Here is a 12,190-nt window from a genome sequence, read left to right on the forward strand (position 1 = left end):
TATTACCATACGGTATGTACCACTCACAATGAGATTTTAGGATGTTTTTAAAGATATCCCATTTTGTGTCTGTATTTGTGAGGACTTTGTCCCAGTTAGTTAGGCCTATGGCCTCTCTTAGTTGGCTAAATTTAGCTTTTTTGAAGTTTGGTATTTTTGTTCCTCCCTGTAGAAACGCTCGTTTGAAAGATAATTGGAAGGTTATTACTTTATGGTCACTATTTCCCAGGTGTCCCCCAACCTGCAAGTCTGTTGTTCTGTCAGGTCTATTGGTTAATACTAAGTCCAGTATGGCCGTCCCTCTAGTCGGGTCCTGAACCAGTTGGGAAAGGTAATTGTCTTTGGTTATTGCCAAGAACCTGTTTCCCTTATGAGATATACAAGTTCACCTAAAACTAGTTCACCTAATTCCTTTTTGAACCCTTCTGTTGGGTAATTTTTTAATATTTTGTATGTTTTCTTGTCTCCTAGTAGTTTGTATGCTTCCTGTTGGTATTTCTCTTTGTCCAGTATTACAATTCCCCCGCCTTTGTCAGCAGGTCTTAGGATGATTTTGTCATTTTCTTGTATTTTTGTTAGTGCTTCCCGTTCTGCATAGGATATATTTCCTAGATGTTTTTTATTATGTTTTTGCTTTTTTGGACTGATTTTTCGTATGTCCTTAGTGACCATGTTCATGAAACTGTTAAGTGCCTGTGAATATTCTTGCACTGGATGGTATTTGGATTTTGCTTTTAAATCAGTGTGTTTGTATCCCTTTTCTGAATAGTTGTCTTCTGTTGCTTCTGTTTTGTCGGATTGGTAGATTCTATTGGTATCTTCCCTATTATTGTTGTTTTTTTGTTGTTTTTTTTATGAAATATTTCTTTAGGGCTAGTCTTCTCATAAATTTGCGGATCCCTATGAACGCTTCAAATTTATTGAACAGCGTACTGGGTGCAAATTTTAACCCTTTTTCCAGGATGTTTTGTTCTCCCTTTGTTAGTATGTGTGTGCTAAGGTTAAAAATCTTCTGTCCTGACCCCATTCTGATCTCCTTTTGTTTTAGTTTCTTCTTTTGGGCGAGTTTCCCTCCTCTATTACCCCTCTTGCACTTTTTCTTCTCAGAAAAAAATCCTGTTTCACAGTTTTTTTTATTGTTGTTCTTTTTTCTCTCTGTTCATTACGTCCTCTTTCCTGCTCTTGAGATTTATTTCTGTGTGTATTTCTTGTTGTCATTGTTTGGTTTGTGGTTCTTGATTCTTTTTTCCTGGTGTTGTGGTTATTTGTAATAACCTTCGCATCATTTCCTTCGATATTGTGTTCTTTCTCATCTTTTTGATGATTGTCTTCTAACGGGTTTCGTTTGTCTTGTCTGTCTCTTTCTTGTGTTTTCTTCTGTTGATGGGAGGGAGCTATTTCTTCCTCATCTGTCTCATAATTCATCAGTACCTCATAGCGGTTGTCCGTCTGTATTTCATTTCTATTTGTGACTTCGTTTTGTCTTCTGATGATGACTTCTGGGGTTATTGGTATCGGTTGTTCTATTTGTATGTCCCCCTCGTCTTGATAATTGTCCTCTTCATGTACTGTGAAGATGGATGTGTGTTCCTCCACTTGGCTATATCTACCTTCGTCCAGTGTTTTAAAGGAGTCCTGGCTGTTATATTCCGTGTGATTTTTTGGTAATGCATCACGGTTAAATTTTCTGCTCTTCTTTTCTTTAATTTCCTCTTCTTTCTGGTGAATTCTTCTTTTTATATTTTCTACCAGTTGATGGATACTCGCATGGTCTTTCCAAGGTCTCAGTGTTTCAAATGTTGCCATAATTATTTTATTAGTTTTGCGCAATCTTTCTCCCCTTTTATTGATGATGAATTTAATTGCATTGCGGGAGAATTCATGGAACATGCGTTCCCATTCATTTATTGTGCCATGTTCTCCCATGTCCCCTGACAGTGTCTTCTCTACTTTTAATCCCTTGGGTATGATATCCCATTCAAGGTATTTCTCCAGTGAGGTAATTTCCCAGAGGTCCTTCATCTCGAGAATTAGGAGTTGTTCTAATTCTCTGAGTGTGTCCTTCACATATGTGAACTGTATGCCATTGTCTTGATTGAACACTTCGGATTGTCTTTTGTATGATCCAAAGAAGGTTTGTACCCTCTGTATTCTGACTTTTCTGTCCCACCATAATTTTTATATTATTTCTTTGTGTGGTAGGTGTATCAATTGGATTTCTCTAATTGATTTTACTCTTTTGTTGTGGGTATTTTTTATCTCCAAGTTTAATATTCTTCTTTGTAGGTTTTGGTCCTATTGAGCTGTTTAAATTTGTGTAGCGGTATATGTTCCACAGTTATCTATTTCCTATTTTGTTCCTATTTTTATTTTTATTTTTATCTTTATTTGATTTTTTTTTTTTTTTTTAAATTTTATCTTTTTATCCGTTTTATTAGTTTTGGTTTTATTTGTTATTATTAATTAGTTTATTTATGTGCAGCTGGCCTAGGTGTGTTGGCGATATATTGTAAAGGTAAAACACTAGTGATACACCGGCACTTGCACTGAGTTGAACTGTGTGGCTATTGTGGTGTCTGCAAAAAACTAAAAACAAATAAAAAACAGCACACTAACATGGAAATAAAAAATGAATGGACAGGGGACACAGAAACATATAAAATAAAGGATCATATAACCTGCAGAAGTTAGGGTGCAATATACGCCATAACATGTCCGTGCAAAAAAACATATATAGGACGTACAAAGAGAACTATAAGCAAAAGAATAGGGGAACATATTTACAACATAGGAAGGAAATATGAGGGCCACCCACTCTCTAGACATTATAAGGACAAACACGGAGGAAACTACAGCGGCACCACTTTCTGTGGTATCGAAATAGTTAAAAAAGACAAAAGAGGAGGAGATTTTATTAAGAAAATGTACAGATCGGAAAGCCGCTGGATATTCAACTTAAATACTCTGGTACCCTCGGGACTAAACTCAGAGATAGAACTATTTGCCTTCAACTAAAACATCAATCAAGAATGCCAGGGATGCAGGAGTTAGGGAAGGGAGGAGTTACAGACCTTTAAAAATAGCACCAGGAGCCAGAGGAATCATCCCTGACGAAGATTAGCGAACTAATCGAAACGTATTGGAGTAAACTTTGGTCCTCCTGGTCCACCGTAGCCACTGCCGTGACGTCACGCAGCGCTCCGAGCGAGCGCGAACAAGCGGCTCCTTTTAACCACGAGCTGTGCCACCGGCCGGGGCAAGCTCCATATATATTTTTATAAAAAACAGTCATTACCATTAGAGCTCAGCCCCCTACACCTTTCCTCATCCCGAACGGCACCAAAAAGAAAAGAAAAAAGAAAAAAGAAGAAAACTAGAAAGACGCAGAAGAACAGCGCCTACAGAGGAACATCTAGGATAAAGACATCCCAATTAAACTGTAAGTCTCTGTTATAATCACTGCGTACCTTCAAGGTGCCATTCTGATTTAGAAAGTAATAGGGGGTATAGGTCGCGCAGTACCTAACATATATATTTCATTAATTAAACAATATAACATTATAAGCGATCAGACAAAGCTCTAATTTTCCCTATATCCCAAATCCAGCAGGACAGTCTTCCTGTCCAGAATCCAGATTCCTGGGATAGTTGCTGTATGACCTAACTTCAACTGTATCTGCATCAAATACAATAGTGAAGCAAGGAGCCATTAGCTTCCTGTTCCATTATTCCCCTGCCACCAATTTTTTGGGACAGGCAGGTGCAATGCAGTGACATTGTGTTAGCTTTGCCTAGCCACAGACAATAAAGACTGTAGACCTGCTTAGCTCTCCTGAGAGTTTGGAGTAGGTGAGTATTCAATTTGGAGAAACTAAGGAGGAATTTCTCTTTGTGGGGCAATTTAGGGGCCTAATACCCTAATACTGTATGGGAGGGGATTTCAAGGGGATGTCCCATGAAAAATATTCAATAGTCCTAGGTGATGTAGCACTGGAAGAGTCACTTATAGAGAATGATTTGGGTGTCCTTGTGGATGGTAGATTAAATTACAGCACACAATGTAAATCAGCTGCTTCTAAGGCCACCAAGATATTGTCATGCATTAAACGAGGCATGGACTCGCGGGGCAGGGATGTAATATTACCACTTTACAAAGCGTTGGTGCGGCCTCATCTGGAATATGCAGTTCAGTTCTAGGCACCAGTCCATAGAAAGGACGCTCTGCAGCTGGAAAAAGTATATAGGCGAGCGACTAAACTGATAAGGCACATGGAGGGTCTTAGTTATGAAGAAACTAAGTTATGAAGAAACTTTTCTTTTCCAACTGGAGAAGAAAAAGTTCAGTCTCTGGAAGTGTCAAAGCTTCTTTACTGTAAGAACTGTGAAGCTGTGGAATAGACTTCCTCAGGACGTGGTCACAGCAGGAGCAGTGGACAGTTTCAAAAAGGGTTTAGACAAATTCTTAAAAGTAAAAAAACATTAATGCTTATGAAAACGTGTAGAAATCTGAGTCTCAATTTCTTTTGGTATTTGCATCCCCACCTATCCCTTGGTTGAACTTGATGGACGCATGTCTTTTTTAAACCATATTAACTATATAAATATGTAATTTTTTTCAAACCAGCACCTGAATACTTTTGTAGATAGATGCAAAGTTATGTAATAAGTTATTTTCCTTCTTTCTCTGACCACCTCAGTAACATCTCTGAGGTGGTCACACATGCTCATTTCCATCCTTTAACTACCACCTGCCATATCTACTGTTAGAAGCTGTGACAACTGTGAAATAAATAAAGTTGCCTACTGGAGCAATGAATTAGGAGATCTCTGGACCTATTGTTGTACAGGACTAGTTCTAGCTTTGTTAAAAAGAAAATTGTTTTGAACCATATAATGTCTGAGTATGCAGTTTTTTCTTGAATCAGACGTTTTTAAAACATATCTATCTGGAAGATATGATTACAAAGTATATATAGTCAATTCATTTATTTATCCACTCCTATGAACTATATGCATATGCTTTTCCAATAGTTTGCATGCACAGACAGCTGGTTAGATATTTTTATGTTATTTTATTTTAACAGCATTTATGTGTAGGCTTTTTCACTCATGAAAGGGTTAGGATTTGAGCTTGTGAGTGAGCTTGTATTATCCCCCACGCATGTAACCATTTCTACATTCATTTGTGAACTCAAGAAATAAATATATATAGTATTTATGTGTGATAAAATCTTTATGCCATAATTAAGATCACTGGGTGATCAAAACGAGTAGGTCATAATTGCTGCACTTTTGCTTATGGGACATAATTTTTAATGGAATATTTATAATAAAGTTCACAATTTTTTACGATCCTGGTGATGGATCATCACTTCTTATGAAAGATTCTTAATCAGCAAAGCATTTTGTATTTAAAAAAAAAGTAAAACAAAAGTTAAATTTTAAGCATAGTTTCCCAAACATTTGTAATGTACATACTGATGTGTCCCTCCATAACTTTGCTCTTGGTTCAACATATAAAGAAATGTGTGAAATAAAAATACTATCTTTTAAAAAAAAAAATTGTGATATTGTGCCATACGATGTCCATCCTATATGTCTATTTACTGCCGCCCAGTGGTTGTGATGTGTCTTACTACCTGCCGAGGGTTTTAATTTTTTTTAATAATAGCATTACAAATGAGCCAATTTCCCAAAATTCCTTTTGAGTCTGATTTGAATCACACTGAATAAATTAGGTCAGAATCGAAAGTGCCCCAATTGCCCTAAAAAGTTGAATATAGCATTATGAGGTCTCCTAGAATCGAAAGTGCCCCAATTGCAGAAAAGATAAGGTTGGGCACATCTATGGGGCTGACTGAATAAGCCTTGGCCCAAGTACAAAAATTATAAGTACATAGTTCTGCTGACGCATGTTCAGCATTGGACTCCTTGCACTATAGACACTGAAATATATCACTTTATTGACTTTAATAAATTCTTTGCCTGTCATCAAAGGAAAACAAATGTGACAAGGGTTTGAAAATGTCTTATGATCTTACTTGAATGCCTGCTCCCTCCGGCACAGTGATTTTCCATATACAGTTCAAATTGTTGTCATATGGCTCCGGGTAGCCAGGAGACAGAATAGTCCCCTTACGCTTTGTTAAAATTCCTCCACAGGGCACTAGAATGAAAGAGAAAATAGAAGACAATGTATAATTCGTATTAGCTGACAGTTATTGCTGTTTCTTACAATTTGCAAAGTACATAATAGAATGTGACAGCTGAGCCACCGCACATATACAGCTACAAGTATTATAATGTGTCATATATGAATGCAGGCTGACATTTGAAAAGTCGCTCGAAGGTGCAATTTTACTCTAAAATCAGAGGTCATAAGGAAAATGTTTTCCTTCATAAGCAAAAATCTCAACCCAATAATTGAACAGATGCTCTAAGTTACAAGGGTTTATTCTGGTGGCAGATTCTCTTTAATAATTTAATATATATTTTAAATCAAAGTTATCCAGAATCTACTTTATTGTACCTTCTACACTACTCCCAATGACCCCCATTTTTTTGGGTAAAGGAAGATCTGACATTGAAGTCAATAGATGCCAAAATAGGTTGTTACCAGCGATTTGGGCAATCATTATCAAAACATATCTTTATCCTTCATCTTTTATTATGGAGGTTGTTGGATCGTTTGCTTGGTAATAAAGGAGGGCCTCCTTACACAGCCTGGTTATATTGACTATCATGTTGGTTAAGCCTAAATGCTAAGCAAAACTTTGCCTTTCATCGCAGATGTCAATTGGTCTAGCATGGACTCTATAGTCTGCCACATGGAGTCTTCATAGGTCTCTATTGTGGAGCTTTGTGCAACCATGTGGTTTCTCTATTATGCACTCCATTTTCCTGTAGAAGCATTGCTTCTAAATCCTGTGGTTGCCAGGCAGCTCTATGGTGAGACAACCCTTTAAAAGCAAATGTATGGATATAGCGAATGTTAAGTTTACAATAAACACTAGAGATGAGCGAATCGAAGTTGACGAAGTGGAATACGATCCGAATTTCAGGAAAAATTAGATTCGCACTGAATCAGAATGTCCTCACGCTTCGTGGTAAAGAATCGCATATTTTCCTAAAATGGCTGCTACTTGTGTTAGGAAATGGAGCAAGGAACTCTGGGAACTAGGGATCACCCACAATGTCATGCATGCAGCCAATCAGCAGCCATCCAGCCCTGTGATGTCACAGCCCTATAAATAGCCTTGGCCATCTTGGATTCAGCCATTTTCAAGTGTATGTGCAGGGAGAGAAGTCAGCAGGCGCTAGGGATAGTGCTAGGAAACACTTGAAAAGTTATATTTTGCTTAATAGAAAATCAGGAAAAGAGCATTAGAAGTGTAGGAAAAGGATAGGGAGGAATCATTCCACAGTATTGAAGCAAAACAGGGTTCAGTAGGGGAGGTTACAGCCTGGGTAACCGGAACAATCCTATTACACCTTGCTGCACTGACTGCGGATCCAAATTGCCATTATACAGCTCTGTAATTCCAGCAAACCATTCTTGTTATTGGGGTGCAAGTGCTGTTTGATGCAGTTATATGTTCTAAAGACCATTTTGGCGTGTATTAGTGGGGGAAAAAAGGGCTTATTAGCTGTTGTGTGATGAAGTGAGTAAATTACAGACTGTTTTGGGGTGTTTTAATTTCCTTTTTATTTATTTATTTGATCTAACAGTATGTCAGACAGAGAAGTTCCAGGCCTTGCACAGGGGAGTGGCAGAGGCCTAAATGTTTCTGGCGTAGGCACAGTTCGCAGCAGAGTAAGGGGGCATGGCAGTAGGAGTCGCAGCAAGAGGCCTGAGCTCCCAGTGTCATCTAGTGGTTGTGTCTTGACCAGCAACCCAGGGGTTCTTGAATGGTTGACTCGGCCATCCACTTCGTTCCAAGTGACATCAGCCACCCCTAGTGCAGACAGTACTCGATGATGATGATGTGGCTTATTGCACTTGGGAGCCGGGTGAATTAGGGGCTTCATCATCATCAAGAGAAAAGGGTGGCAGCTTGCCCATGAGGCAGCGGCGGAGCCAGCAAGTCGCTAGCGTGGCCAGGAGTCAGCAGGGTGGCAGAAGTGGGAGGTCAGTAGCCAAACATGCCCAGGGTAGACCACCAGCTTCACAGGTGCCTACCTGCCTGGAAAGTAGTATTGCAGGGGTTCACAGAGATAGCGGCGGTAGCAGTCAGTTAATGCAGAGTGTTGGGGGAAAAATCACCTACTCGTGGTGAGGCAGTTTTTTGCTTAGCTGTCGAAGGAGGTAAACATGGCCATTTGAAGAATCTTTGGGCAGAAGGTGAAGAGTGGCCAGGGTGCCAATGTTGGCACCACGGCCCTGCGTCAACATATGAAGCATCACCATGAAGTGTCCTGGGAGAACCATTGCTCCGATGTGGTTGTCCAGCCTGCCGCAGCAATCGCTGGATCATCCAGTGGCATGCACCCGATTTCAGGCAGTCAAGGCTCCACCACCTCAGCCGAAGGGAGCTGTCTATCCTTCCCATTATCTGCTGGTCCTGATGCTCCTGCTCCTACTCCTTGTCAGTCATTCTGTCAGCAATCGATCACCAAAGCGATTGCCAAGAGAAAACAGTATGCGTGCACTCATTCAACAGTGCAGAAGCTGAATTTGCTCCTGGCCAAGTTGCTGGTGCTGCAGTCCCTCCCTTTCCAAGTGGTGGACTCTGCACCTTTCAGAGAACTGATGGCTTGTGCTGAACTGAGGTGGAGAGTCCCAGGCAATAATTTTTTTGCCAAAAAGGCAGTACCAGCCTTGCATTCACATGAAGAACAGAAGGTGGGCCGGACTGGCCCACCTTCTGTTCTTCATGTGAATGCAAGGCTGGTACTGCCTTTTTGGCAAAAAAATTACTTTGCCTGTCGGTGTCTGGCAAAGTGCACGGCAGCGCCGACGTGTAGAGCTGTAACTATGGTCAGGGACAATACATGTCCTTTACAGGCCAATGGGTGAATGTGGTTTCTGCACAGCCACACCAGCAACTTGGCCAGGTGACGCCACTTCCGCCTCCACGTTCTCACACCTTTGGTCCTGCGACAATGTCCGCCTCTGCCTCCTCATCCTCCACCGTGTACTCAACCTCCACTGTCACGCTGTTCTGCACTTGGTTTGTCTGGGCAAACGGAGTAACACAGCGGAGGAACTGCTGCGTGTCTTTCATCGAGAAATCGAATCCTGGCTTTCTCCTCAACAACTGAAAATCGGAACCATGGTGACAACGGGAAGAATATGGTGTCGGCGCTGCATCAAGGAGGGCTGAGCCATGCTCCCTGCATGGCACACGTGTTCAATCTGGTTGTTCCTGAAGTCTTCCACCTGTCTGCAAGATGTCTCAAAAATTGCCAGGACGCCAGGACTACGGGATGAACAATGTAATTCCACTGCTTCATGTCCTGGAACAGATCCTGTTTAAAATTTGGCTGTTCAGGGGACTGAAGATGTGGCGCCTAGATCTCACGGCCACATTATACTTGTGGGGGCTGAACTGGTGGAGGAGGAAGACATTGGAGCACAAGCAATGTGTAGCGAAATAGGTGGTTTTTCCACACAGGTGACAGGAGAGGAGGAGCAGGAGCAGCCAACAGGACAATGAGGAAGAAGAGGAAGAGGACCCAGACACACCGTGGCAGTATGCAGTGGATGTTGATGCAGGGAGTCCCTCTGAGTCAATTGCACAAATGGCCGGATGCATGCTCACTTGCTTCCGTAGTGACAGCCGAATTGTCAGCTTTCGGCAGACTTCTGGCTCTCCACCTTGTTGGACCGTTGCTACCGGTCAAAAGATGAGGCCTTTTTTTTACATCCGCGGAGAGGGAAGACAAACTGAACTACTATGGAGACATCCTATGTAGTGAGTTGGCCGCTGCCTATCTGCACCATCGTCCATCCTCTCGCAGGTCTGACTGGGGGGGCCCTTTGTGCTCATGTTCTTCTGCCATAGCTGCTATGGCAGGGTGGGGGGATAGGAGCAGTTCCAGCTCCATCAGCAGCAACTTGAGTCTAGAGTCGCTGATGAGCAGCTTTCTTCACCCACCTAGTGAGGAAACTATTCACCAGCAGCAGCAGCTAGACCTGGAGCAGTACCTGAACCAGCAGGTGGTAGCATACTTGGACAGCACCCTGCCATCCCACATTGAAGATCCACTGGAGTACTGGGCAGCCAAACTGGATTTGTGGCCACAACTGGCAGAGTTTTTCTTGGAAAAGCTGTCCTGCCTGGCCAATAGTGTGGCATCAGAGCAGGTGTTTAGTGCGGCAGGGGCCATAGTTACCCCAAGAAGAATTTGCCTGTCCATCCAAAATGTTGAGAGACTGACTTTTGTCAAGATTAATCAGGTGTGGATCAGCCAGGATTTCCACCCACCAATGTCTGATGCATCAGATTAGATCATCCATGGTGCCACATCAACACTTTGACAAAAGAGACCGGTTTCTTTTGGCTACCTTCCTCAGCTACTATTCTGAGGCTGCCACCCGCCTGATGCCACAAGTTTGATGCCAAGTGCTCCTTCTTTCACCCACCATCTTCAGCTGGTACTCCCCACTCCTGGTATTGCCACCCACCTCCCCACTCTTTCACCAGGTCACTTTGTGGTCTCCTGATCCTGCTGCCACCTCCACACTATGTCACCTTGCCACTCTGTGGTCTCCTGATGCTGTTGCTACCTCAACACTGTCACCTTGCCACTCTGTGGTCCCCTGATGCTTCTGCTGCCACCTCCTCACTGTCATTGTGCCACCCTGTGCCCTCCTCCTGATGCTGCTGCTGCTGCCACCTCCACACTCTGTCATTGTGCCACTCTGTGGTCTCCTGATGCTGCCGCAACTTCCACAATATGTCACCTTGACACTCTGTGGTCTACTGATGCTGCTGCCACCTCCACACTGTCATTTTGCCACCCTATGCCTTCCTCCTGATGCTGACGCCGCCACCTTCACACTCTGTCATTATGCTACTCTGTGGTATCCTGATGCTGCTGCCATCTCCACACTATGTCATTTTGCCACTCTGTGGTCCCCTGATGCTGCTGACACCTCCACACTATGCCACCTTGCAATTGCGTGGCCTCCTAATGCTGCTACCACCTCCACACTATGTCACCTTGACCTTGCCACTAGAGATGGCCTTGCGGTTCGCCCGGCGGTCTTTTCACGGCGAACTTTGCGTGTTCGCGATTCGCCGAACATGCGAACATATGGAGATATTCGCGCCCGCCATATTCTTTTACATTGTAAATAACTTTGACCCATGACAAATGCATCAGGTGGTACAGGACAGCCAATTGAGACGTTTCAGCACATAGACATACCCCCTACCTTATAAATAAACCTGATATGGCCGCCATTTTACATTCAGTGTTTTGCCAGGGTAGTGAGAGGTTGCTGTGTGGAGCAGGGACAGGCTTTTAGACACATTAAACGCTAGCTAATAGGGCCACAAAAGTATTTTTAAAGACTGCTATCAATAGGTGTGATACACAGAGTGCGGTATACTTATAATATACTTTTATAATAAGTCAAAAACACATAGATGTATTTAGTGATCACCTGGAAGTCAGGGGCCTAGGTGCTAGGGGCATACGAGGGCCATTTTTATATAGGGTAAGGTTCTGGACGGGGAAGCGGGGTGTTATATACCAATATACTTTCTTTAAAGTGCATTTGGGTATTGTATAGTGCATTTGCGCATTCGCGTATGCGAAAATTATATTGCCGATATTTTGAATGATGAATGAAGATCACAAATTTGAATAATACATCTGGTATGTCACTGTCCATATTGTGGGACTATTTGTGCACTTCTAGTAATTATTTCTTGGCTGCAAATATGAGCTGAAGGTTTTTCAGGTTCGCCTGCCATTAAAATGAGTGGGACCTGTGACGCGATGTCACGTCCCTGTCCGGATCTTATTAAAAAAATGACTGTCAGTTTAGAAAAATTAACCACATCTAATCTGGAAACAGGACGTCCATATATGGTCATTCCTGTAGCCCTTTGGAGACCACAGACTCTAATCACCACCTGCTGAGATCACTTCACACCTGGGAAAGCTTCTAAGGACAGACCCCAGCCCATGCGTCTCATGCCCACCTTTGAAACCATGAAAGCTAAACACATGCTAGTTG

The 12,190-nt window shown here is 42.3% G+C and overlaps 1 protein-coding gene across 1 annotated transcript in view; it reads right to left on the reverse strand.

Annotated features, from left to right (window-relative positions):
• Nucleotides 1-12,190, reverse strand: part of CSMD3 (CUB and Sushi multiple domains 3) — a 1,177,406-nt gene that overhangs the window by 383,259 nt on the left and 781,957 nt on the right. The window contains exon 33 of the mRNA XM_040431881.1: nucleotides 6,042-6,166. Coding sequence (XP_040287815.1) covers nucleotides 6,042-6,166 — 125 coding nt within the window. The remainder of the gene's footprint in view (nucleotides 1-6,041; nucleotides 6,167-12,190) is intronic.

Source organism: Bufo bufo, chromosome 5 (assembly GCF_905171765.1).
Source record: "Bufo bufo chromosome 5, aBufBuf1.1, whole genome shotgun sequence".
NCBI lineage: Eukaryota > Metazoa > Chordata > Amphibia > Anura > Bufonidae > Bufo > Bufo bufo.